We start from the raw sequence: 26,036 nt of genomic DNA, 5'->3' as shown, positions 1-26,036 counted from the left end.
ACAGTGTTAAACAGGAAAATAATGCAACAGCATTTGATTCGGCTGTACAGCCGCTCTGGAAAAAATGGTGATGTTATCTAGCTCATTTCAATTATCATATAGTGACATTGCGGGCAGATCAGTAATATAGTTGATGTAGTTAATTTAGTTTAGTAATTAAATTTATTTGGATATTTAGTTGAAAATGTAGTGTCCCCAACTGAGCAAGCCAAGCCAAAGGCGACAGTGGGAAGGAACCAAAACCCCATCAGGTGGCATAATGGAGAAAAATAAACCTTGGGAGAAACCAGGCTCAGTCGGGGTGCCAGTTCTCCTCTGGCCAATTAACAAACTGTGTATGATTATGATTCTGGCAACCTTACAGGTCAGAAGTCATATTAGATCGGAATATTCGAAAGACCAGAGGCCTCATGCCGGAGACGGGTTTATTGAGGATGACGTGTCGATTAAACAATTATTAAAGGGTCATGAAACCCCAAAACACTTTTTTTGAGATGTAAACAGATATGTATAGTGTGCACATCATTGAAAACACTAAAGGTACTCATTAATGTTATTCATATGTGAAAAAAATATTTTTTTTTTCAGTGCGATTTCTGTCTTCCGGTTTTAAAAGCTAAGTCGGAGCAATGTCACAGAAGCTGACGTCAGCGTGTACCGTAGGCCCATGTATGGGGCTGCTCGAACATGCTGACGTCGACCGTTTCGAGCGATTCTCCACCTATATTCATGACCTAAAGCTCATTCAATCCAATCACTGCGCTGTAGTATGCATAAAATATAATTTAGTTATTATGCATGAGACACTTTCTGTCAGGTTCGTCTTCCATCATTATTGTTGAGACATGGTGGGGAAGTTTTGGAAGCAGCGTGCGGAAAAGTCAAGGAGGAAAGTGAGGTGTTGTTCTCAGTGAGTCGTGAAGTTGCTACCTGGATTACTTTTGTGTGGGTAAAGACTGATAATCTTCGGTGGTACAGCCGATCGCGGATGGTCGCGCTGATACGAACTAAGGGTGCTGAGCAAGCTGTAACCGGGACGCCGTCTGTGGAAGCCATTGCTAAAGGTTCGGTAAAGTAAAATTAACTTGAGGAATCGCACGGCGAACCCGCAAGCGTTGACATTAATTTCTTAATTTATGTCAGGAGTGCAAAATAACCGATCTGTAATGAACAATACTTTGAATGAAATATCAACAAAAATCTTAAAAGCCACGTCTTCTCCGTTTTATTTGTGGTCACAGACATGCACTAACCCGCATGTGTTCGGGCTCTTAGTGAAACAGTGTGCATATTTGGACAAATATAGATTTATTCTAGCTGCCGGACAGCGCGGGTTGTCACAGGCAATCCAGCGCGCATCGTCAGTCACTGACGTTACTGCGTCCCTTCGCTTATACCCCGATCTAGTTTCTTTTCTGGTGCACCAGAAAAGGGGCTACTTTGGCTGATAAGCCTGGGTGACCTGAGGATTACAGTGAGGCTTCCCTGCCGAGTAGGCTACATCTCCGTGGGCCCCCCACTCCTCTATCGCATCGCAAGCATGTAGAGACAAATATAGATTTATTATCACATGTTTGCTAAATATTTCGTCATACAGAATAATATTTATTTTCCTTTCTCACTGAATTAGCCTATGCTGATCTGAAGACCTGAAAGACATTCGAGCGATCTCTGTCTGTTCTTCCTGCTGCACACCACTTATGATCTCAGAGCTCTCTCAGTCGCTGTACTCATCCCTCATCTCTCTGTTGTAAACATTGCCAACGTGTGAACCAAGAACATGTCTCAGAATCGCTGTAACTGCTGCTTTAGGTATTGCTATCCATGTCACCTGTGTCTGTGCATTGCCGGTTCGCTGATTTTAATGCGCCTATGACATTCCCCTATTTATGCAAACCATTCCCTCTTTCCACACAATACCCTTCCCACCTTTTCGCAGTCGACCACGCCCCTTTTTGGAAGCCTTTTCAAATCGAAGGTGAGAAGGTTTCATGACCCTTTAAATAGGAATATTCGAAAGATCGGAGTCATCACGCCGGAGACGGGTTTATTGAGGATGCCGTGTCGGTGAGGCAATTTCAGGGGGAGACTAATTGACACAGTCTCTGCAGACACTTCAGGGATGCGTTGGTCATGTCTGGGCGCAGGTCCACAATCTGATCTGGATCCGGCCCGGATCCGGCTGACTGCAGTAAACCTCAGGATAAACAGAGAGACTAGCATTAGATGCCATTCTTTTTATTATGTAACGAGTACATCAGGTGTTATGGGAAGTGTTCCCGGTTCAGGCTGACCTAGTTAATGCAGCCTAACAATCATTTAATTGATTTGAATTCAATAAGTTTTCACCCCCCAGCACTTAATGCATCGTGTTTCCTTCAAATTTTTTTGTCTTGTGGACTATATGTAAAAAAAAAAATTATGTAAAATATTTTCACAGATTCTGCAAGTGGTTCACATACTTTTTCTTGCCACTGTATATATATCTATATATATATATATTTATATATATTAGGGATGCCACAATTCTCAATATAATATTGAACCGTTCGGTACGGCATTCACGGTTCAATACGCGCTTGTGAATTGCGTTTTTTTCGGTTTCCCATTTAATTAATTATTTTTCTACAAATTATATCATTTGCCTCCATCCCAATACTGAACAACATATAGTGTTTTATTTTTACATTCATTCATTCAATTTCATACTTAAATGCTGCTGTACTGCACTGAGCTGCCAGTGTAAATCTTTATATATATTTATTTTATATTATACAATACACTAGGAATGTGTACAAGGTTTTTTTTAAGTAAAGCTTTAAGTTTAAGTAAGGTTTTTCAATTCTTTTAAGTAAAATAAAAAAGAGTATTGCAATAAAAAAATTGTCTTTTTTCTCTTTAACCTCTTGCTGTTCCTGTCGCCTAAGAATAGAATAACAAAAAATGTATGTGACAAGCCATCAGAACCGAACCGAACCGAAAACCGTGGTTAAAAACCGAGGTATGTATTGAACCATGGACTAACTGTATTGTTGCATCCCTAATATATATATATATATATATATATATATATATATATATATATATATATATATATATATATATATATATATATATATATATATATATATATATATATATATATATATATATAGTGTTTAATTTGGGTTGGAGCTAAACTCTACAGGACAGTGGCCCTCCGAGAGCATGATTGGACACCCCTGTGCTAGATACTAAAAACAGCACCTACTCCTCTCTATAAACAATTGAGGCTGCAGTTTACCACACTCAAGCGAATCCCCTAATAAACATTACAAAATGGACAATACATAACATCTTTATGAACACAATAAATTATGGTTATGGAAGGCTGCTCCACAGTCTCTCCATCACAAAGACATTTTGAAGAATGTTTTATCAGTTTTTGCCCACACAATGAAAGTCAAAACAACATTGAACCCTGTTAATGTTCATTGTAACTTTCATTTTGTGTTCCAAAGAAGAAGATCATGCAAGTCGTATGGAATGACATGAAGGTGAGTAAATTATGACAGCATTTTCTTTTTTAGTTGAACTATCACTGTGACAGTTGTGACCCTAGGACACCAGTAATATATGTCAGGTTGGAAAGACAAAAAAAAAAAAAAAAAATTGCTTACAGCATCAGATAATACCTTTTATATATCGAATGATACTTTCACCAAAGCAGTAAACCAGGTTTGCTGATCTAAGACTGTCTTTACAGCAGGATATTTAGTGTAGCCAAAGAAACTGGGAAAGAAAAACACATGGCGAGAGCAGAATGGATGAACAGAAAATGTTCAAATAGAAGTGAAGGAGTGAGATGAAAACTGTGGGGGACAGAGAACAGAGTGAGAGAGAAAGGAGTGCTAATAAACACAGACTCTGATTGACTCGAGTGTTTTTAACTGGATGCTGCCCACGTCCAGTACCATCACCCAGGCTTTGTTTTCACCCTGTCAAGCCTGCTCTCCTCCGCTCCGCTCGCTGGATTGTCTGTACGTTCTGCTCTGCCTCTCCACCCCAGTGCTCATATGAATGATGGGGAGCTCAGAACATGTAATGAGGCTAAAAAAAACTGGAGGATCAACAAAGGGACAAATTATATTTAGGATTTTCCCTTTTTTACCTCTCTTGTCTGTTCAGGAATGAAATGTGCATGAGAGCAGGTGTGTAAATATGTGTGTAAAAATGTTAGCAGCAGGTCCGTCAAGTCCTTTAGGTTGCGAGGTTGAGCCACCATGGATCTAATTTGTTGGTCCAACACATCCGACAGATGCTTACAGATTCCTGAATAATGTGTGCAGTGTGGCAGGGTGCATTATCCTGCTGAATGACGCCACTTCCAACAGTCATGAAGGGGTGTACCTTGTCTGCAACAATGTTTAGGTAGGTGGCACAAGTCACCAGGGTTTCCCAGCAGCAGAATATTACCCAGAGCATCACACTCCCTCCTCAGGCTTGTCGTCATCCCACAGTGCACCCTGGTGGCATCAGTTCCCCGGGTAAATGGCGCACACACGTAAACGGCTGTCCCTGTGATGTAAAGAACTAAGGGCTCAGCAGACCAGGCGACCTCCTTCCACTGCTCCACAGTCCAGTTCTGCCACTTGCTTGCCCATTTCCTGCGATGGTGAGCAGGGGTCATCTTGAACAACATGAACCAATGCTAAATTTCTTTTTCTATATATCATGTATTATTTACTGCAATGAGCTCATTGTTTCTGCCTTAAATTAATATATTGTTTATTAATACAGCTAACTGTGTGATTTGTATATGTACATTTCTGAAATCCATAGCTTCGACACGGTCACATCTGATAACAAGTCACTCTAAATTGTAATGTAGACACATGCATTTTCTGTAAAGCTGCTTTGAAACGATATGCATTGGGAACAGCACTATACAAATAAATGTGAATTGAGTCTTAGGCATTCTGATTGGTCTGCAGCTTTGCAGAAGAGTGTGATGCACTGTCTTAAGACACATAACTCCCATAACCCCAATCCCATTACAATTTTGTGTGACACAGTAGACCTTCTGTTGGCTAGGCCCAGATGGGATAGCTGTTGTTGCTCTCCTGCATCGATGCACCTTGGGCACCCAACACCCTGTCACCAGTTTGTCCCTCCTAGGACCACTGTTGGTAAATTCTCACCACTGCTGACTGATGGCAACCCACAAGCCTTGCCATTTCATACTCTGACCCAGTTGCCTTGCCATACCAATTTGGCCCTTGTCAAAGTCGCTTATTGCTGCCCATTTCTCCAGCATCCAACACTCTGATTACCAGAACTGATTGCTTACCGTAATCTAACCAGACCTTTTTAGGAGATGATCAGAGATATTTGCTTCACCTGCGACTGCTCGTAATGTTTTGGCTCATCACTGGTCAACACATATACATACAGTAAACATCATCATTTGTGATCTGAAGATTATCTCAAGTCTTTTGGGTTTGGAACGACATAGGGTGAGAAGATGATGTCAGATTTTTCCTTCTTCTTTGGTGTACTATCTCTTTAAAGGCGCTGTAAAGACTTGTTGTCCTACCTGACAGATATCACTGGTTTCTTGGGTACACTATAAAAAAAATCAGGTCTCCAATTGAACATTTTCTAGCGACCGATCACATCTAAATTTTTCAGTTAGCCAAATTTAATTTCTGTGAATTAAATTTCATGAAATTCACAGAAATTCAATTTGGCCAACTGAAAAATTTAGATGTGATAGGTCAGTAGAAAATGTTCAATTGGAGACCTGACCTTTTTACAGTGTAATCACACCTGTCTATGCCAGAGAATCATTTTGCATAAGTTGACATGCCTTTGGAGTGAAGGGTTGTGTGGTAAAACCTTTATAAAATGGCAGGAAGCACCTTTTGGATTAAAGTATAAAAAGCATAAGCTGTTCAGGATACTGATTGGTAAATTATACATTTTTCAACAGTGCTACAAGACATGACAGCAACAATCAAGGTACAGAGGTTTAGCTGTATGATTGGACAGTTGCTGTCAGGTAGATGCTATTCTGTGGGCAAAAACGCATCTAATTCCACTGAAATCAGATGTGTGTTCTACTGAAATAAAATGAACACACACACACACTCACACAAAAAAAACAAAACAAAAAAAACAGGCTCAACGCCATGCTTCTGTATATATTAATGTGCAACACCCACAATTAACATAGCTTACCTATCAGGGACTATATCTTCAAGTGCAAGTATGACACTAGTTTGCATTATAAGATATTTTGGTAACACTTTACAATACGGTTGTACTAGTTAACATGAACTAACCATGAACCTCTGTTCAGCATTACTTCATCTTTGTTTACGTTAGTTCATAAAAGTCCAGCTGTTCATGGTTAGTTCACAGTGCATTAACTATGTTAGAAAGATTTTAATAAAGTATTAGTAAATGTTGAAATTAACATTAACAAAGATAAATACATGGTTTATAAGTGCAGTTCATGTTAACTAATGTAGACAAAAAACTGTTCGCAATAAGGTTTGTGCTATATTGGGAATATAATCAAGTGTATCTTTTATAAGTCTCAGTGTATTTATGGTTCAGACCAACCTATTTCCATGCAACTAATGTCTGTCCACCTTAAATCCTCGAGACAAGACCTTACCTCTTCCTCGCGAGTCTGCGCAGCTTCGCCTCTTCAATCTCTACAAATCACGAATCACTCAGAGACTCTTGAATCGTTATATTCATTAAGTTTCAACGACCCAATGATTGAAAGCAGAAGAGTCTCTACTTGGATGACGCCAGGGCTTGAGTTTTTAATTTTCAAATGTATAAATTAATTTTAGAACATCTCGAGTTTTCTATCCCCCGTTGATTATATTTGTTTTCCCTTTAGTGCTTCTGTTCATTACGCTAGGGTTTAGTCCCATCTAGTGGCTAAAAGCAAAGCACTAATGGAAAAGCAGTGACACTACAGCGCCCCCTAGAGGGCACACGCGGTACATGTTTAAAATAAACACCTTCAGCCTCTGACAGTCCAGCAAGATTTTATAATGAACGACTCATTCAACAGCAAACGTAATAAAATTTTAGATTTTAATAATGCTTCTTGTTATAAATACATGGTTATCTTGAACACTTCATAAATAAGTCTTAATAAGCACCCTCTGGTTTAGATCACTTTACAGATGTCTATAAATACGATGATTAAAACAATAGTCTTTCAAAATGTTCTGGGAAAAAATCTGTTACATCTCTTGTTTTTCTGAGTGCAATGAAAGGTGTTTGATTGTGTTTTCCTGCGTTCTAGGTACAGACAGTGCTTTTCACTGAGACCTGATCCTGCTTCCTTCTAAAATACAAACCTTTAGCTATTAAAAGCACATCCAAGATCAGTTTAAAGAAGCGGTTTAAGATAGAGAAGATCTGATGTGTGAACGCAGTCCTTTCTGCCCCGTGGTGTTTTTAGTGTACATTAAATGGACTTTTATAACCATTTTAAATGGCAAAGACAAACAAACAAACCCATAATAATGAGTTTGTATCAGACTTCATTTTCGGTCAGCATTATGGATATATTCAGTGTGAGGAACTCAAAGTATTATGGTGCAGAAAGACTTCATATGATCTATTAGCAATTGGTCAACAGGTTTTGAATGTGCATGTTGTGTATGTATAAATTAAAAATCAGCTGCACCAGAAATTGCCTACTTAATGTTAACAGTGTTGATCTGGGACCAGATCAACCTTATCATATTCATTATGAAATATTTGAAAGGCCAAAACTGATCTAAGATCATAAGTCACTACACATAATACACATCCTCCGTTCTGATCAACACCAGTGCATAGCATTAGATTGGATTTCATAAGCTTTTCTAAAGGTGTTGGTACATTTGTGTGTTATTTGGTAATTATTAAAGGGAAGGTTCACACACTCTCTGAGTGTAACGTTTATCTTCTTTAAGCTTTTCGTATGGCATGTTTGCCTTTCTGAAGTTGGGAGACGTAGATTTTGGTTTTGGTGCCATCTGTGCGCTTGAACCAGACCTCTCCTGCGCTGATCCCTGTTATTATGACCCTAAGAGAAACACACAAGAAAACAGGGAGACCATTTCAATCGAAATGTTATTGCAAACAAAGCCAAAGCGAAGACAGATGCGGTCTTGTGTCTTATGCTCTACTGACTGTGCTGGGCTGTTGTCATTGACTTCTAGAACGACACTGCTGCCTTTGGAGAATCTCTCTCCATCATAGAAGAGAGCCCCATCTTCACATCGCACGGACACCTGCCTGTCTGAGACACAAACAGACACGCTCACCACCTTCAACATGTTACGCTTTAATAGCTCGTAATGCTCCGACTCTCTATTGTTGAGACGTTTTATGACTATAAAGGGCTGTCTAGAAATTGCTGTCATTAAATTGGTTCACAGACATGACATGATAAAGCGTTCAAGAGTCTTTGTGTGAACTAGCTGTGACCACAACAAGAGATGAGTGACAGATTTTGTTAATCAGTTTCACATAGGAGAACGCTATACATCAAATATCGTCTGATCATCTATTTTGATTGTCTCATGTTCATGGTGGGCAATCAAACAGCTTGTCACTGAAAGCTTACTGTGTCATCCTGGTTAGGGTTTCAGAGGTAGGTATTAAGAAATGGGGCCCTGTCATACACCCGGCGCTATGTGACACCAGGCACGACGCAAGTGCTTTTTGCTAGTTTTAGCCTGATGCTTTTTCACATCCAGTTATCATTTTCACGTCCAGCGTCACTGAAACAGACTGCGCCATTGACCAACAAAAACCTGGTCTCAAGTCAATAGTGCAGTATTTTTTTTGTGTTATTTAAAGGGGGCGTTAGTAATATGTGCCTATAGGCGGGTGCACAACATGCGTAACCTGCTTATTACACACACTGGGACGCTCAGCAGCACACAAACATTTTTAAATATTAAAAATAAAAGGAATTCTCTCTGGAGAGAAAAAGTGGATTTGACCCGCCCCAAGTACACCTGCGCCATGTGCTTCAGACCATGCGCTCAGATCTTTAAAATAGGGCCCTTAGTGTTGAGTTTAACTAGTTGAGAGTTTGACTTGCTCAAAATTTTAAATAAACAAATGAAAACTGCATCTGGTTGTCAGTAGATTAGATTAGATTAGATTAGATTAGATTCAACTTTATTGTCATTACACAAGTACAAGTACAAGGCAACGAAATGCAGTTTAGGTCTAACCAGAAGTGCAATAGCAGCAAGTGCAGGATATACAATGGATGCGTAAGTGCAGGACATGGATATGTACTGAATATGTATAAATATGTATAAATAGAGAGACGTTATTACTATAAACAGAACTGAATTTACAGGTGAATATGTACAGTGAATAAATATACAGATGGCTATTACTATAAACAGAATTTACAGGTGAATATGTACTATGAATACAATATACAGATGGCTATTACTATAAACAGAATTTTACAGATAGAGGTATACAATAATATGCTAGGCTAATATGAGGAATAGCAGTGGATTAGGGTAGTGCAATAAATGATGGACAGAGCTATCCGGAAAAAAAAAAAAAGTGGAAAGTGCAGTGGAAAGTGGTTGCATATTACAGTTAGAAGTACAGTGCAAAATGCAAATGTAAACATTGGTACTATAAATACAGTCGGCAGTGCAAATGAGCATAATCCAGTTAAGATATGGCAGTGCAAGATGCATATGTAAACAGTTGTTACTGTGATAAACAGTCGGTAGTGCAAATAACAAAGTGAAGGAAGATGTGAGGTAGGAGAGTTATCAGTTTATGAGGGAAGTGGATCAACGGGGGTTTGAGTTCAATAAAGAGACAGCTCTGGGGAAAAAACTGTTCTTTAGTCTGCTGGTCCTGGTCCGGTGGATCCTGAAACGCCTGCCGGAGGGCAGGAGAGAAAACAGTCTGTGGGCTGGGTGAGAGGAGTCCTTGAGGATGCTGCGAGCTCGATGCAGACAGCGTTTCCTCTGGATGTGTTCGATGGCAGGTAGTGGAGTCCCTGTGATGCACTGGGCAGTTTTCACCACCCGCTGCAGTGCCTTGCGCTCCGCAACAGAGCAGCTCCCATACCATACTGCCACACAGTTGGTCAGGATGCTTTCTATTGCGCAGCGGTAGAAGTTCACCAGGATGGCCGAGGAGAGCTGATTCTTCCTCAGTGTCCTCAGGAAGAAGAGGCGCTGGTGAGCCTTCTTGACCAGGCTGGAGGTGTTGGTCGTCCACGACATGTCCGCCGAGATGTGGATCCCCAGGAACTTGAAACTGGAGACACGTTCAACAGCCATTCCATTGATGTGGATGGTGTCGTGTGTGCCTCTTGACTCCTTCCTGAAGTCCACGATGAGCTCCTTCGTTTTGGTGGTGTTGAGGAGCAGGTTATTATCAGCGCACCATGTGGCCAGGTGCTGGATCTCCTCCCTATAGGCAGTCTCATCGTTGTTGCTGATGAGCCCAATCACCGTAGTGTCGTCCGCAAACTTGACGATGGAATTAGATCCATACACAGGCTTGCAGTCGGCGGTGAAGAGGGAGTAGAGAAACGGACTTAGCACACAGCCCTGTGGCTGGCCAAAATCCAGTTACACATTGAAGTGTTGATGCCCAGGTCTCCAAGTTTGGCTATTAACTTGGATGGGATGACAGTGTTGAATGCTGAGCTGAAGTCAACAAACAGCATGCGTGCATACGTGTTCTTATGGTCCAGATGGGTGAGCACAGAGTGCAGTGCCATGGAAACGGCATCCTCTGTGCTCCTATTGCTGCGGTAGGCAAACTGGTGTGAGTCCAATGTGGATGGTATAGAGTCTTTTAGGTGTTCCAGGACCAGCCGCTCAAAGCACTTCATGACGATGGGTGTGAGTGCTACAGGGCGGTAGTCATTAGGGCACCTCGGGTTAGAGTGTTTCGGCACTGGCACAATGGAAGTGCGTTTAAAGCATGTCGGTACAGCTGCTTGGGCAAGAGACAGGTTGAAAATGTCTGTAAAAACCCCAGCGAGCTGCTCCGCACATGCCCTGAGCACACGTCCAGGGATGTTGTCTGGTCCAGCAGCCTTGTGTGCGCTGATCCGGCTCAGTGCCTTGCAGACATCTGTGGAGGAGAGTGTGATTGGTGGGTGGTCAGCTGAGGGTTTGAGCTTGGTGGCAGTTTCTCTGTTGTCTCTTTCAAAACGAGCATAAAAGTAATTTAGCTCGTTCAGGAAGTTGACATCAGTGGCTGCGAGGGTGGAGTGGGTGGGTTTGTAGTCACTGATGGCCTGGATGCCCTGCCACATGCGTCGAGGGTCAGAGTTGGAAAAGTGACCCTCTATCTTTAGCTTGTAGCAGTGCTTGGCCTTTGTTGATGCCCCTCTTCAGGTTAGCTCTGGATGTACTGTAGGCTTGTGCATCTCCTGATCTGAAGGCAGTATTGCGTGACTTCAGCAGGAGTCGAACTTTCCTGTTCATCCAAGGCTTCTGATTAGGGTATGTGGTGATCTGTTTCTGGGTTGTAACACTGTCGATGGTGGTATTGATATGATCCAATACAGAGGAAGTGAATGAGTCAATGTCCGTGTGAGCGCCACTGGTGGCTTGAGAAGCAAACATACTCCAGTCTGTGTTTAGAAACCTTTCCTGGAGTGTGGAGTCTGCCCCCGCAGGCCACACCTTGATGGTCTTTACTGATGGCTTCACACGGTTGATGAGGGGTGAATATTTGGGTGATAGAAACAAAGAGAGGTGGTCTGACTGTCCCAGGTGGGGGAGGGGTGTCGCAACGTAAGCGCCAGCCATGTTTGTGTAAACATGGTCTAAGGTTTTGTTTCCTCTGGTGTGGCAGGAAACATGCTGGTGAAACTTGGGTAGCACTGACTTTAGGTTTGAATGATTAAAGTCACCTGCAACAATAAACGCAGCTTCCGGGTGATCAGTCTGTTGTTTACTGATGGCTGCGTGAAGTTCTTTCATAGCAAGCTTGGCATCAGCATCCGGGGGAATATAGGCTGCAGTGATAATAGTGGAGGTGAACTCCCGCGGTAGATAAAACGGTCTACATTTAACCATGAGAAACTCCAGGTTAGCTGAACAATGACTCCCAACAATAGCAGAGTTTGTGCACCAAGCTTTGTTAATATAAATGCACAATCCACCCCCTCTGCTCTTCCCGGAGCCATCTAGTGTTCTATCCGCCCGGAGTGTGTGGCGTCCCGCTAGCTCAATAGCGGTGTCCGGTATTCCGCTGTTTAACCAGGTTTCAGTGAAGATTAGGACGTTACAGTTCAAAAGTTTCTTACTGTGTGTAATGCTGAGTCGAATCTCCTCCATTTTGTTCACTAGCGATCGTACATTGGCAAGGAAAATGCTGGGTAAAGAGAGCCGGTAAGGAGTTAGCCTTAGCTTAGCTCTTAGACCTCCACGCTTACCCCGCCTTTGTTTACGATCACAGCGCCGCCTTCTAGCACTTCCGCCCGGCCGGGCAGAGCGCATCGCCTCGGGCGTCCTAGCGATCTCAGGAAGGAGTTGAAGATTGTCCATAAAACTGTCGGAAATTCGCAAACCAATATCCAAAAGCTCACAACGGGTGTACGATGTAAAAGCACAACTGTTCTGTACGAACAGACCCGAGATGAACAAGAAAAATACCGCAAAATTGCAGAATCTGGAGAGACGCTGAGCCTCGCGATCTACTCGCGCCGCCATCTTGGTCGTATAATACATACATACAAAGATGTATACACCCTTGTGAAAAAGAAGTAAACTTTGATATTTTTTTAAAGAGTACTTGTTATGGAAATAATATATGTTAATTAAAGCTGCGAGCAGCGATGACGGGCCCAAGCCGGTGGCACCGCCACGCCGGTGGCATCAGCTTAACTGTGCACTGCAGGCAATATGCATTTAAACAGGATAATTTTTTTAAATCGCTCGAATATGTCACATTTACTGCAGCAGCTGGTGCCACTATCACCACAAGCCACACCCATGATGTAATTTAAATGTAGATGATTTTTAATGTCATGGGATGAAATAGATCTCTTTCAAATATGTGAAAAGTTATCTTTTCCTGCTCAAAATGTTATAAGTCCAGAAGGCCAGTATTTAATTCAAGGTATTTGTATAGTTCTTTTTTTACTTATTCACAAGTGATAGTTATTTGTGATAGTCTATGATATGAAAGGGGTAAATTATCATCATCAAGAGAGAAAGGCACACACACAAACTCACAGGGTGAGAGAGAGACCCCACACACACACACACACACAGGGTGAGCCTGAGAGTGAGGGGGGAGGGGAAGGACTGAGAGAGAGGCAATCTGCACATTGAACAAGATTCACAAGATTTTAACAACAAAAAGAAATAAAATCTAAATGGTGGGAGAAAGTTTTTTTTTACTTCAATCTCTGAAAACATTATTTTGAATATATTTGAAATCACAGATGTTGGGTGATGAGAATTGTAACTCAAATATAATTTACAAAAACTAGTCCTGTCTGAATAGTGATATGTCAGTGAGATCAGCTCGGGCGCGCATACCGTCTATGGGTGATGTCACGTATTTTGCGAAATGCGCAGTTAGGTGATGTGTCGCCCTCCACACGTTGCGAAACAGACTCCGAAATGGGGAAATGTAAATTTGTGGACTCCGGGTTGGAGTAGGATGAGTTTAAACAATGACCTCAGGGTTTTTCTATGGTTTTTCCTGCATAGCGGCCGCCTCCGTCACATTTCGTGCCACCTCCGTCTGTCGACAAAACTCAAGACAGGCAGTCACTTGCTCAGATTAGGCATGTCGTGGTAATTAAATAATCATCAGAAATATATATTGTCACATGATCTTTCAGCAATCATTATTAGTATTTTATGATTTGCTAGTACAAAGTCATCTAAAGCCATTCCATAGCTGAATGTCTTTCCTCCGCTGTAGCTGTCCATCATTCTCCGTTCAGCATTCAAACTGCGCGTCGTGTTTGGTTACAGTCAGTCAGCTGCTCGGTAAAGCTCACTCCAAGATGATATATTCCCGTTGTAATACTTGATATGCAGATAAAATAATTTATCTTCCTGGAGTTTAACAAGCGGTTTCTGAACGATGTTGTGCTCCCTACCCGGGTGACAACACAAGGCATCACACGCACAATAACCGGAATTTAAAACTGTGAAGAAACCGACCGATATACATAGTAGACTAGGATTTGTGCGCTCAACGCTCATCGTCTCTTTATGCCGTGAACTTTTTAATGTGCACTCGCACTGCACTGCGCCCTCTGACTCCATGTTGCTTTAAGCGCATCATTCTGCACCCGGGATGCGCATAAGCGCATTGTGCCACGCCTTCATATATTTTCATAGTTTTGTGCACTTAAAGATGATTAAAAAAAATCTTGTTCTCACGTATCTATCATATATTTGTTGCCCCTTTACAGAGCTGCACATTACGTTTACAATAAACTATAAATCTTGAAATGTTATATTATTTGTGTAGGCCCATATAATTATTTACATTCATATATAAATTAAATATAAATAGTTTTTTTTATAAATGTATTTAATAAGAACACAAAGTAATTTGTACCTTTTCATTAACATTTTTAGATTTTATAAAATTAGTCCAGAGATGTTTTTTCAAGAATTACTTTTTGTAATTGCAAATTTTTTTAACTATCCACTCACCTAATTTAATATATATTTTTGTTATAGCTTATGATTATATATTTTTATTTTATTGCTCAACAGTAGTTCTCATCGCCGATGAGGTCTTTAAATATTTTGAGAAGGTCTTAAAAAAGTATAGTATAGTCATTCCGTTTCATGTTGACCGAGTTTGGTGGTACTTTAGTTGAGTATTTGTGCACATTTATGTGTGTGCGTGTGTGGTCAAACTGCAAACACAAAACAATTCACAATTATTATCTAGTAATGTTCACATCACCAAATACGTTTCTAAAACATTGTAACATCAGCTTTGTGTACTAAGCATTAAACTTTGTTTAACTAAATGCAACATATTTTACAGGCAATACAAACTGTAAATGTCTAAAACAAAACAAATAACATATAGGCGTTTAGGCGCTAATCGCAAATAGCGATCTTCATAGTGATACACAAACCATCACAACACTTAAACAACATAACACTACTCACCACGCTGGGAATATAATGTAAGATAATAGTTTTAGCTTGAATTATTAAATGTTCAAATCTTCATTTGAGATCAACATGGCTTTCTCACTCAGTTCTCTAAGTTCAGTTTGTTTTTCCCTGCACTTCTTCCTGCACGATCACATCACTTGGGCTCACCGGAACAACGTCCTTAAAGGGGCAGCACCCAACATCAGGGATTACCAGTCCACACACACACACACTAGGGCTGCTCGATTATGGAAAAAATCATAATCACGATTATTTTGGTCAATATTGAAATCACGATTATGTAACACGATTATTTCACATGACTTTGGGAATGTGTTGTATTTATTAAAAATACACCTTTCAACAATTCAATTGAAATTGTAACATTTGTTGTACTTTTTGAACTATTAAAATAAATAATATAACATATATTCAAATCAAAGTATAAAAGTATTCACGTAAAAATGATAACCACAAATAAATAAGATCAACAATATGGTTCGGCTAGATATGCTTTCCAGGTACGTCTAACATTAGTTTTCAGGTACAGAAATGTATCAAATGTAAAATAACATTGCATATTTGAGTGCATAAATTAAAGATGAATCCTATTAAACTTACAAAAGCTATTCAATCCGGATCGGAGATGCGTCGTCTTTATCGACTGTATAAAGTTCACTTAAGGCATATAAAGACTATGTCTGCTAGAACACTCATCAAGATGGACATGTTGACATACGTTTTGTGTGAGTTTGTCCGTTCAAGAGCAAGACTTGAAAGAGAACTCAATATTTGCGCGCTGAGAGACGTGTGCGCGCTCTCGGATGAGCGCACAGAGATACATTTTCTCACAGCGCGCGGCTTCTCATTCGCGTCTTCTGGCACTAAACCCGGGTGAAGACGGTGAAAATGACTGGATATATTCGAACATACGGCAGCACTCGCATGCATTGAACAAAGTTTACAAAAAATATGAGGGGAAAAAAGGACGTTTACACGGCATCCCTGCTCTCGTCAGTTTTTGTTTCTTTATTAGATTGTCATAGGTCACTCTGTTTAATTTTCAAGTGGTTAAACAAATTTGTGGTGTTCCCTTACGTTGCAGCCACTGCCATGTAGCAAATCTTGCACGTAGCATGTTTCTGCTCGTCGTCTGATTCCTCGAAGCCAAAATGTTGCCAGACAACGGAGTTGGTTTTGCCTTTTTCGCTCAGCAAACGCTGCTGTAACTGCCCTCCTTCTGCCATCTTTACTCGCGCCGAGTTTTTAAATTCCAGCTTATGATATGCACACGAGACTCACGATCTGAGAAAGTTTGTGGCTTCGGGAGGGGCGGATGAGCGCGTGCACGTTTCATTCAGAACGCAAGACAAAATAAGAGTGTTCTTGCAAAACTGAACATGGCAAAATAATCGTTTTTTCTCGATTATACTATTTTGGTGATCGTTGGGAGGCAAAATCGAAATCGAAATCGAAATTCGATTAATTGCACAGCCCTAACACACACACACACACACACACACACACACACACACACACACACACACACACACACACACACACACACACACACACACACACACACACACACACACACACACACACACACACACACACACACACACACACACACACACACACACACAGACAAATCCCTGAAGAGATGGAATGTTTTTTTTTTTATCCTGTTTCAAAACTAACACAATGCTGCCATCTTGTGTTCATTGAGGGGAGGGCACACACAGGCGCAATACATTATACAAATAAATATTTATAAAATATATATATATATTCATCTGAAAAATAGTATAGTCATTTAAAATTAATCTAAGTTCAATTGCCAAACATACAATCTTAATTTAATTGAAATCAAAATATGATTTTACAAGATATGAGACAATTTCTGTTCCCCTTTTTTGTCCTTATTTAATCCCTCGCCATGGCAACACCGTTTGAGATATCCAAAATCCGTTCACATTTTAGCATCTTCCGTATCTTTGTTTCATGTTGACCGAGTTTGGTGGAGATTGAATAAATCGCCTACGAGGAGAACGTAAAAACTCAGACCCCGATTTAACCAAAAATTCACCTTAAAACCAAAATATCTGACTTCCTGTTGGTCGGAGCTAATGACTGTAAATTAAAAAGTTGTCCGGCTCGAAGAGAACAATATATGTACCGAGTTTGGTGACTGAAGATAAAACTAACCCCCCCACTTTTGTCAAAAGGTGGCGCTAGAGAGGCCCTCATCCCCGCCCATTTCTGATGCTTTACCAATGTGTACTGACTGACATCTCTGATGTGTGTGTTGAGTTTCAAGCAGTTTCAAGCAATTTCAAGCATGCTAAGAGCCTCAAAACAGCCAAAAGATTATTAAACTTTGACACGTTGCCATGGCAACAGTATTTGAAATTTCAGGAATCCATTTCATACGTCTCTGTCTGTCATGTTTTCACATTATACTGATGAAGTTTGAAGTAAATGGGGTGAAAATAAGATGGTGATTCAAAGCATTTTTGAAAGTGACACACTTCCTGCTGCCAGTTGGTGGCGCTATAACTTTGACTCACAAAAGTCATATCCATGTGATCGGCCTCTTACAACGAACACACAGCTGAAGTTTCATCCAAATCAGTCAATGTTTGCTGACGTTATAACACACTTCCTGTTTCCCTTTTCTCGCCATAAATTCGTTGCTTCGCCACGGCCAAACCATTTGAGATATCAAAAATCCGCTCGCAATTTAGCATCCTGGATATGTTCTCTTCATGCTGACCGAGTTTGGCGATGATCGAAACAATGGCCTCGGAGGAGTATATTCAATTCCAGAGCATGGGTTTTCCGAACAACCGATTATAGCTCACTTCCTGTTGGGCTGACGCATAACTATGAGCACGAAAGTTGTTTGGCCCGATGAGGTCTATATGTGTACCGAGTTTCATACATGTACGTGCAAGTGTGTTTGATATATGGACCAAGTTTTCAGACCCCACTTAAGGGGGCGCTGTCGAGCCCCCCTGCCACGCCCGGGTACCAGCTTCAGCCCGGCTCTGATGGCCGCGCATTCCGACGCCTGTGCGAAGTTTCAAGAGTTTTCGAGCATGTTAAGTGCCCCAAAAGTACCCGAGAAGTCGAAAAAAAAAAATAAAAAAAAAAAAAACAAAGAATAATCTGAGGAAGAACAATAGGGCTCTGCGCCCTTTGGGCTTGGGCCCTAATAAACTTAAAGGGGCTATATGCAACTTTTTCCCCAAAATAAACGTAACAATAGCCTTTTTATTTGACCATTTATGACTCAAACATCTCCTGATGAGCATACTGACACCTTGTCCGCTCACAGTGGGTGCACCTATAAGCCTGTATCCTATTTTTCCTATTTTCTGTCAGGTCGGATTTTTCCCGCGCTGTCTGCGGATGTGACGTCACCACCGCTGCGAGAGCGAGCAGAAAATAAGAGCAGTTCTGTTTTTTAGCCACAGGTGTCAGTCGCGAGTTTAAATTTCAGAAAAACGCATATAGCCCCTTTAAGTGCAAACTGAATGTAATGTTTTCAGACACATAACTGCACGTTAATTGAAATTAAATCGATTTATAGTTACATTTATATTACAGTTTTTCTCATAACACTGTAACAGAAAGCTCTTATTGGGCTTCAGGAATAATTTTGCAGCTCAATCTCTATTACAGTATAAAAATAAATGAAAAAGTGCAGACCCCATAAAATACAACAATGAGCTTTAGGAAAAAGTTTCTGTAATTAAAAAAATATATATATATACACTGAAAAATTACTGCCAGTTGAATTAGTTGTTTTAGTGTGTTAGCAATTAAGACAAACTGTAAATGCAATTAGCTTAACTTCTTAGCTTAGCTTAGCTAAGCTTAGCTTACATCTTTATGGAATTTCATAATTACTTCTATTGTCTTTGAAATATGGTTAAAGTGTGCTGCCGAATGTACTGACAAGCACTAACCTAACTGAACTAAAATGTCGTTAATGTAATTTCTACTGAAACTTGTATGTCATGTATTTAAATACATTTGTAATGATAAAGTTGCAATTCAGTACATTTACACTTATAGTTTAAATGTATAAGCACGCTACAGTTAATATGATCAGTATCAAGTACCTCGCTTTACTAGGTTAGTCAACATCAAAATAAGCGCATTTCTTTAAAGCATGGCAAAATATTATTAATTATTTAAAATGTAAGTAAAACTTAATTTGACATTATTACAAAATGCACTTTTTAATAGTGTACTTAAGTGTGTTATGAAAGTAATGAAAGTGTACTCTCTTTAAGTACACTTAACTGTTTTTTATTTTATTAGTATTATATTACGTACAATGTTTAAAGGTCCCGTTTTTCGTGTTTTTTTGAAGCTTTGATTGTGTTTACAGTGTGCAATATAACATGTGTTCATGTTTCGCGTGTAAAAAAACAGTATTTTTCACACAATTTACTTATCTGTATACCGCTGTTTTCACTGTCCTCAAAACGGCTTGAAAGATTTCCCTGTTTTATGAAGTCCCTCCTTCAGAAACACGTAACGAGTTCTGATTGTGCCAGCGGTTCCCGTGTTGTGATTCGACAGCAGCTTAGTGCATGCAGAGCGCACGTTACCGGAAAGGTCACGCCTCTCACCATAACGGGGATGCATGCGCTCAATGGTCTCTAAGTACAGCATCCCTGGGAAAGCCAAACAAAGGTGACTTGACTCCGGGATGAAAATAACAGCGTCTCGACGACATGGCAACAAACAAACTATACGAACGCAACCGAACGCAACACTTGCTATTCTCCACGCGGGAGCAACAAGACCACGCCCCCTTTTTCGCGCGTTCTTGTGGGCGGAGGTTAGTCGACATACTGCTCTACTGACGTAATTAAAGCAGGAAATACCAGGATGTAGTCCTAACCAGCCGTTCGCTGTAGGCTTTGAAAGGGAACTTCTGTTAAATAAAATATCTCGCTTGGCATTGAACTTTGAGCTTTATAATTTTACAGGTATTATAAATGCTCTAACAGCAACATTACACACTAACTAAAGTTTGAAAAATGGGATCACGAAGAACAGGACCTTTAAAAATATATATACTTTTAAAATTTGAAGTACGCACATTCAATACAATTAAGCACACTTTTTCACAAGGGCAGTACTAATTATAGTGGTGTATTTGGTTGTAATTTATGCCTATTATGCCAACGAGAACAGCAAAGGAATGGAGAGATGAACGTGGGAGATCTGAAGAGAAATAAAAAGACAAATGAGAGATGGAGTGGAATCAAATGTTACATGTCTAGCCTTTTTCTTTCACAAAAATAGAACAGGACTCTAAATGTAACATTAATGCCAAAGTACTTTCAGTCGATCAGTCTGGAGTGACAGAACAAGGGAAATGGCACTATAAATCAAATGTCTGTATCTAACTTAATCAGAGGCCAGACAGATAGAGCTTGTGAGTGAGGGTTGGGGCTAATGGAAGCAACTGGGATGGCAGTGGAGAACATGCTTAGGCCTTTCACGCCATTTAAGCTAGAGGCAGATAGTAATACTGTGTATTTATCTATGAGAGTGTGAGTATCCCTGCAGGCATTACTATGAAGTATTTTACCAGATAAAGACCCCATTATTTGAAAAAAAAACAAACAAAAAAAACACACACAAACACACACACACACACACACAGGTCCTCAAAAAAAAAAAACATGAATTGAATATAATTATACAGAATTATATGGTCACGTTTTAGAGAGAGAGAGAGTCTAATGTTGCACTATAAAACCTATTCCGAGATTGTCATGAGAAAGAAATCATTGGTTACATATATTTAGCCCAAGCCAAGAACCCTAATGGTCAGCGCATGTAATTTCCTTCAATAAATATACAGAGTCCATTCTTGGAGGCAGTCAGTTTGGTCAAAGTTTAATGAAGTTCACCTGACTACTAGGGATGCCACAATTCTCAATATAATATTGAGCCGTTCTGTACAACATCCACGGTTTAATACGCGCTTGTGAATTGCGTTTCGGTTTTGCATTTAATTAATACATTTCCGTGCATTTTATTTCTCTCTGAATTGGCTCTGTTTGTGTGTGCCCGTGATTCTACGCGCTGATATGAGTAAATATACAATAAATGCACTAAAGTTAGGGGGTGTTTAGCCACGCTCGCAATGCCAGATTTCACAATTTAACAGAGCGGTGAAGTGAGGCTGCAGTGCACACCTCCGTCTTTCAAATCTGTGGTGTGGGTGGGGTGGGCAATATCACACGTTAGTGGTAGAGTTAAGCTCACGTGGCACTATAGATATTCGCAATCACAAAAGTTCATTATTTGTATGTGTATTAAAGTTCGCCAGTTCGCATGCTTATGCACTGTTTTAACATGTGCTTTTCTGAGCGTGCGCAAACTAAAAGCCTGTCAAACAGGACGTGGACTAAGTAACATTAATGCGCTAATACTATCAAATACACACAAGGTAAACATAAACAGTCTAAAGTGAAAGTAAAAAAAAATCGGATGCGGGTCTTAAAGTGACAGCAGCGAAGCCTAATGGTGAACATGCTGTCCTTAAAGGGACAGTTCACCTCAAAAATAAAATTCTGTCATTATTTACTCGCTCTAATGTTGTTCCGAACCTGTATTCATTTCTTCTGTTCAACATAGATGAAGATATTTTGATGAATGTTGGTAACCAGACAGTTGACGGTAGCCATTGACTTCCATAGTATTTTTCCTACAATGGAAGTCAATGGGGACTTCTTCAAAATATATTGCATATTCAACAGAAGAAAGCACTTTATTCAGGTTTAAAACAACTTGAGCGTGAGTAATCGATGACAGAATTTTCATTTTTGAATGAACTATCCCTTTAATGTTAATAAAACAACAAAAGACAAAGAGAAAATCACTCACTGCTCTTGACTAAAAAACTATAATACAGTAGCTTTATTAATAATCAATGTATATCTTGTAGTGAAGTCTATGTATAGTTTTATTTTTATATTTATTCATTCAATTTCATACTTGAATGCTGCTGTACAGCTCTAAGCTGCCAGTGTTATATATCTTTATATATATATACAGGGAGTGCAGAATTATTAGGCACGTTGATTTTCTGATCATATTTTTTTTCCAGGCACATTTGACCAATTCCAAACCACAGTAATCCTAATAACTACTATTGATTTAGTATTTAATAATGTATAAGTGATATATAATTGTTCATGAAGGCTGGAAATGAAAAACACCTTATATTCAGGTGTGCAGAATTATTAGGCATGTTTTCTTTTACAGATAAATTGAGCCAAAAAAGAGATTTAACTCAGACTGAAAAGTCAAAAAGTATTAAATGCCCATGAGAAGGATGCAATACTAATGCAATACTAGACATTGCAGTTAAGGCATGACCATTGGACAGTGAAATGCTCGTTGGGTCAGCAGGGTCAAACAAAAACATGTGGCGGAGAAAAGACACCTATTAACCGCAAAATAATTAAGAATTAAGGTGAAGAATTAAGGGTGAAACCATCAGGAACCTTTTAGTCACTTTTTGGGAGTTCATTTTAGTCCATCCTGAAGTCCGTTTTGCAGAGATGGACTAAAAATGAACTCCCAAAACGTACTGCCAGATTCTGGAAGATGAATTCTTCAAACAGTGGTACTAGAGGATGTGGTGCTGGTCCTTCAAGAGTCACTCTCAACCTATCTGTCCATAAAGCCTATAAAAAACCTTCTTCATGTATTTTACAACACTTCAGCTTGTGATTCTTATCTAGTGGGGGTCATTTTTTAGGATTCTTTACCTAACTGAAGTCTCTGAGATCCTGACACCTTGCACTTCTGGAGACTCCAGGTAGGTTGCAGCTTTGGAAAATGGTGGCGCTGGAGACTAAAGGGTTCCTGATGGTTTCACCCTTAATTCTTCACCTTAATTCTTAATTCTTTTGCAGTTAACAGGTGTCTTTTCTTCACCACCTGTTTTTGTCAGATCCTGCTGACCCAACGAGCATTTCACTGTCCAATGGTCATGCCTTAACTGCAATGTCTAGTATTGCATTAGTATTGCATCCTTCTCATGGGCATTTAATACTTTTTGACTTTTCAGTCTGAGTTAAATCTCTTTTTTGGCTCAATTTATCTGTAAAAGAAAACATGCCTAATAATTCTGCACACCTGAATATAAGGTGATTTTCATTTCCAGCCTTCATGAACAATTATATATCACTTATACATTATTAAATACTAAATCAATAGTAGTTATTAGGATTACTGTGGTTTGGAATTGGTCAAATGTGCCTGGAAAAAAATATGATCAGAAAATCAACGTGCCTAATAATTCTGCACTCCCTGTATTTTATATTATACAATACACTAGGAATGTGTACACAGGGTTTTTTTTCTTTTAAGTAACATAAAGAAAGAGTATTGCAATTAATTTCTTTTTCTTTTTCTCCTTAACCTCTTGCTGTTCCAAACAAAAAAAAACCTGATGTAACAAGCCATCAGAACCGAACTGAAAACCGTGGTTAAAAAACCGAGGTATGTATTGAACTGTGGACTAACTGTATTGTTGCATCCCTACTGACTACCATGAGGTCCTTGACCTCCCAGTCTAGCTGGCTGAGAAAGACAGAGACTGACAAGGAAGCTTGAATGAAGTACTTAAATTAACACCCATTTAGTAATTGACTTACTGTCTGCTTTCTTCTTCAGAGGCAATAGTGCCGCTTTTGCCTGAAAGACAGAAAGATAAAAGTCACAATCCGTCACACAGCTTCACTGTGATTGAAGGGCTGATCACTCATCATGAATACCTTCTTGATGGCAGTCCAGTCCTCCAGTATATCAATGTCTCTTAGCATATACACTATGTATGGCCCTAAAAAAACAGACAGACACGTTGAGCAAGCAGGAGAGGAAAGAAGACAACTTCTTTAAACAGATTTTGGATAAAAGACTGGGTGATTTGTTGGGCCGATTTTTGTATTTTAGTCTTCTTTAGAAAGACATAATCAGCATAAATCAGGTTGGACCAGTATGGAACGTTTCATGAGGTCTAGTCTCAATTTTCCTATTCAGATTCAGAAAAGGCTCAAACAATAAGACAGCATGTGGTATGGCAATACAACGAATGTTAAGACTATTATTTAATTAAATAAAAAAATAAGCTATGTGTGATTCCTGTATGATCACACTTTATGATCTGGACTACAAACTGTTAATTGGTGGCCATTGGTGAATTATATAAATGTACCGTAAGACCTTTTGGATAAAAGTGTCAAATAAAAGACTAATTAGTAACTGTTGGTACTGAAACAGGATTTAATCTGAAAGTGGTGACAGAAATGATGACTAAGCAAGAGAAGAAGAGATGGATCTGAATACAAAGACAACACTTCATTACCTGACACAAGAGCTGACTTCTTCTTCCTGTCTGGGCGAATCAGGTGACTTCTTCTCTTACACTTCTTTATCTTCTCGTCATCATTCCACCATTCTGATTGATAAAGACCAAGTGTGTGTGTTTAAGGATCTGGTGAGTATTTGCATGTGTTTCTAACAACTAGGAGAGAGTGTTTAAGCTAACACTAGGGTGTAACGGTTCAAATGACTGTTTGGTTTTTATCACAGTTTTAGCATCATGGTTACGCTGCGGTATGTGCTATGTTTATGTGTATGTATTTGCATATGTGTATATGCAAATAAAAATAAAGAAAATAAGACCAAATAATCAAACTACAAGCAACAGCACAAATAAATACAATAGAGCAAAGATACAAAACTGCAGTATTTGTGTACAAGGCTTTTTGGTTGCACCAAAATACATAAGTGACCTTCTGATTCCGTACACTCCCCAAAGAACTCTTAGGTCTTGTAATCAGCTTCTTTTAACTATCCCACGTTTTCGCTGTAAAGCTAAGGGTGGTCGGCCTTCTGTGCTGCAGCACCTAAACTCTGGAACAGTCTGCCCTTCGATGTGAGGTCTGCTCCATTAGCCAGCTTTAAATCGGCTCTTAAATCTCATCTGTTCTCTCTGGCTTTTGATTAGATCGATATTGGTAGATTTAATATTATTTAGTATTTAAGATTGTATAGGGTCAAAAGTGTTTATATTGTGTATCTATTGTGTTTATATTGTGTATCTGCCTATTGTGTATCTGCCTTGTTTCTTTTTATGCTTTCTGTTATATGCAATTTGTCTTATTGTACAGCACTTTGGCGTAACTCTGTTGCTTTTAAATATGCTATATAAATAAAATTTGACTTTACTTGAAATTAAATAAAGAGCGCTTTTCAAGTTATTTAGTTATCTAATAGTAGTTTTCCGGTACGGAAATTGAATAAAGTAATCAGATGTAAAATAAATGTGCATATAATCTTCACTGTAAAAATTAAATAAAGATTAATCATTATTAAAATTATTCAGTAAAGAGCAGTGAGTGATGTCCAATGTCTTTTGTTGTTTGATTAACATTAAAAACAGACAGTAGGAATATTTTAGGCTGCTGTCATTTTATTTTAGGCTGCTGTCACTGTTTACGTTCACTTAAGACATAACCTACTATGTTTGCTCAGATACTCGCCAAGACAGGCATGTGTCAATTTTGTGTGAATTTGTCCATTCAATCCTCATGTCGTTCGACACCCGTAAGACCTTTGTTCATCTTTGGAACACAAATGAAGATATTTTTGTTGAAATCCGATGGCTCAGAAAAGCCTCCATTGGCAGCAATATAATTTGCACTCACAAGACCCATAAAAGGTACTAAAGACGTCGTTACAAAGTCCATCTCACTACAGTGGTTCTACAATAATTTTATGAAGCGACGAGAATAGTTTTTGTGCGATAAAAAAAAATAATACTTTATTTAACTC

The 26,036-nt window shown here is 39.5% G+C and overlaps 1 protein-coding gene across 3 annotated transcripts in view; it reads right to left on the bottom strand.

The window, feature by feature from the left end:
• Window positions 1-7,074: 7,074 nt before the first annotated feature.
• Window positions 7,075-26,036, bottom strand: part of brms1 (BRMS1 transcriptional repressor and anoikis regulator) — a 63,179-nt gene continuing 44,217 nt past the window's right edge. The window contains exons 7-11 of one of the 3 annotated variants that reach the window (XM_079810804.1): window positions 24,565-24,657; window positions 23,975-24,039; window positions 23,855-23,894; window positions 8,188-8,296; window positions 7,075-8,080 (exon numbers count right to left, since the gene is read on the bottom strand). In XM_079810804.1, the coding sequence (XP_079666930.1) occupies window positions 7,963-8,080; window positions 8,188-8,296; window positions 23,855-23,894; window positions 23,975-24,039; window positions 24,565-24,657 (425 nt within the window). In that variant the 3' untranslated portion in view covers window positions 7,075-7,962. The remainder of the gene's footprint in view (window positions 8,081-8,187; window positions 8,297-23,854; window positions 23,895-23,974; window positions 24,040-24,564; window positions 24,658-26,036) is intronic. The other 2 variants (XM_079810805.1, XM_079810806.1) reach the window with 2 other exon arrangements.

This window comes from Gobio gobio (genome assembly GCF_949357685.1).
Source record: "Gobio gobio genome assembly, chromosome: 2".
In the NCBI taxonomy this organism is placed as follows: Eukaryota; Metazoa; Chordata; class Actinopteri; order Cypriniformes; family Gobionidae; genus Gobio; species Gobio gobio.
The sequence above is the reverse complement of the archived record's forward strand: the minus strand, read 5'-3'. Positions and strand labels throughout refer to the sequence as shown.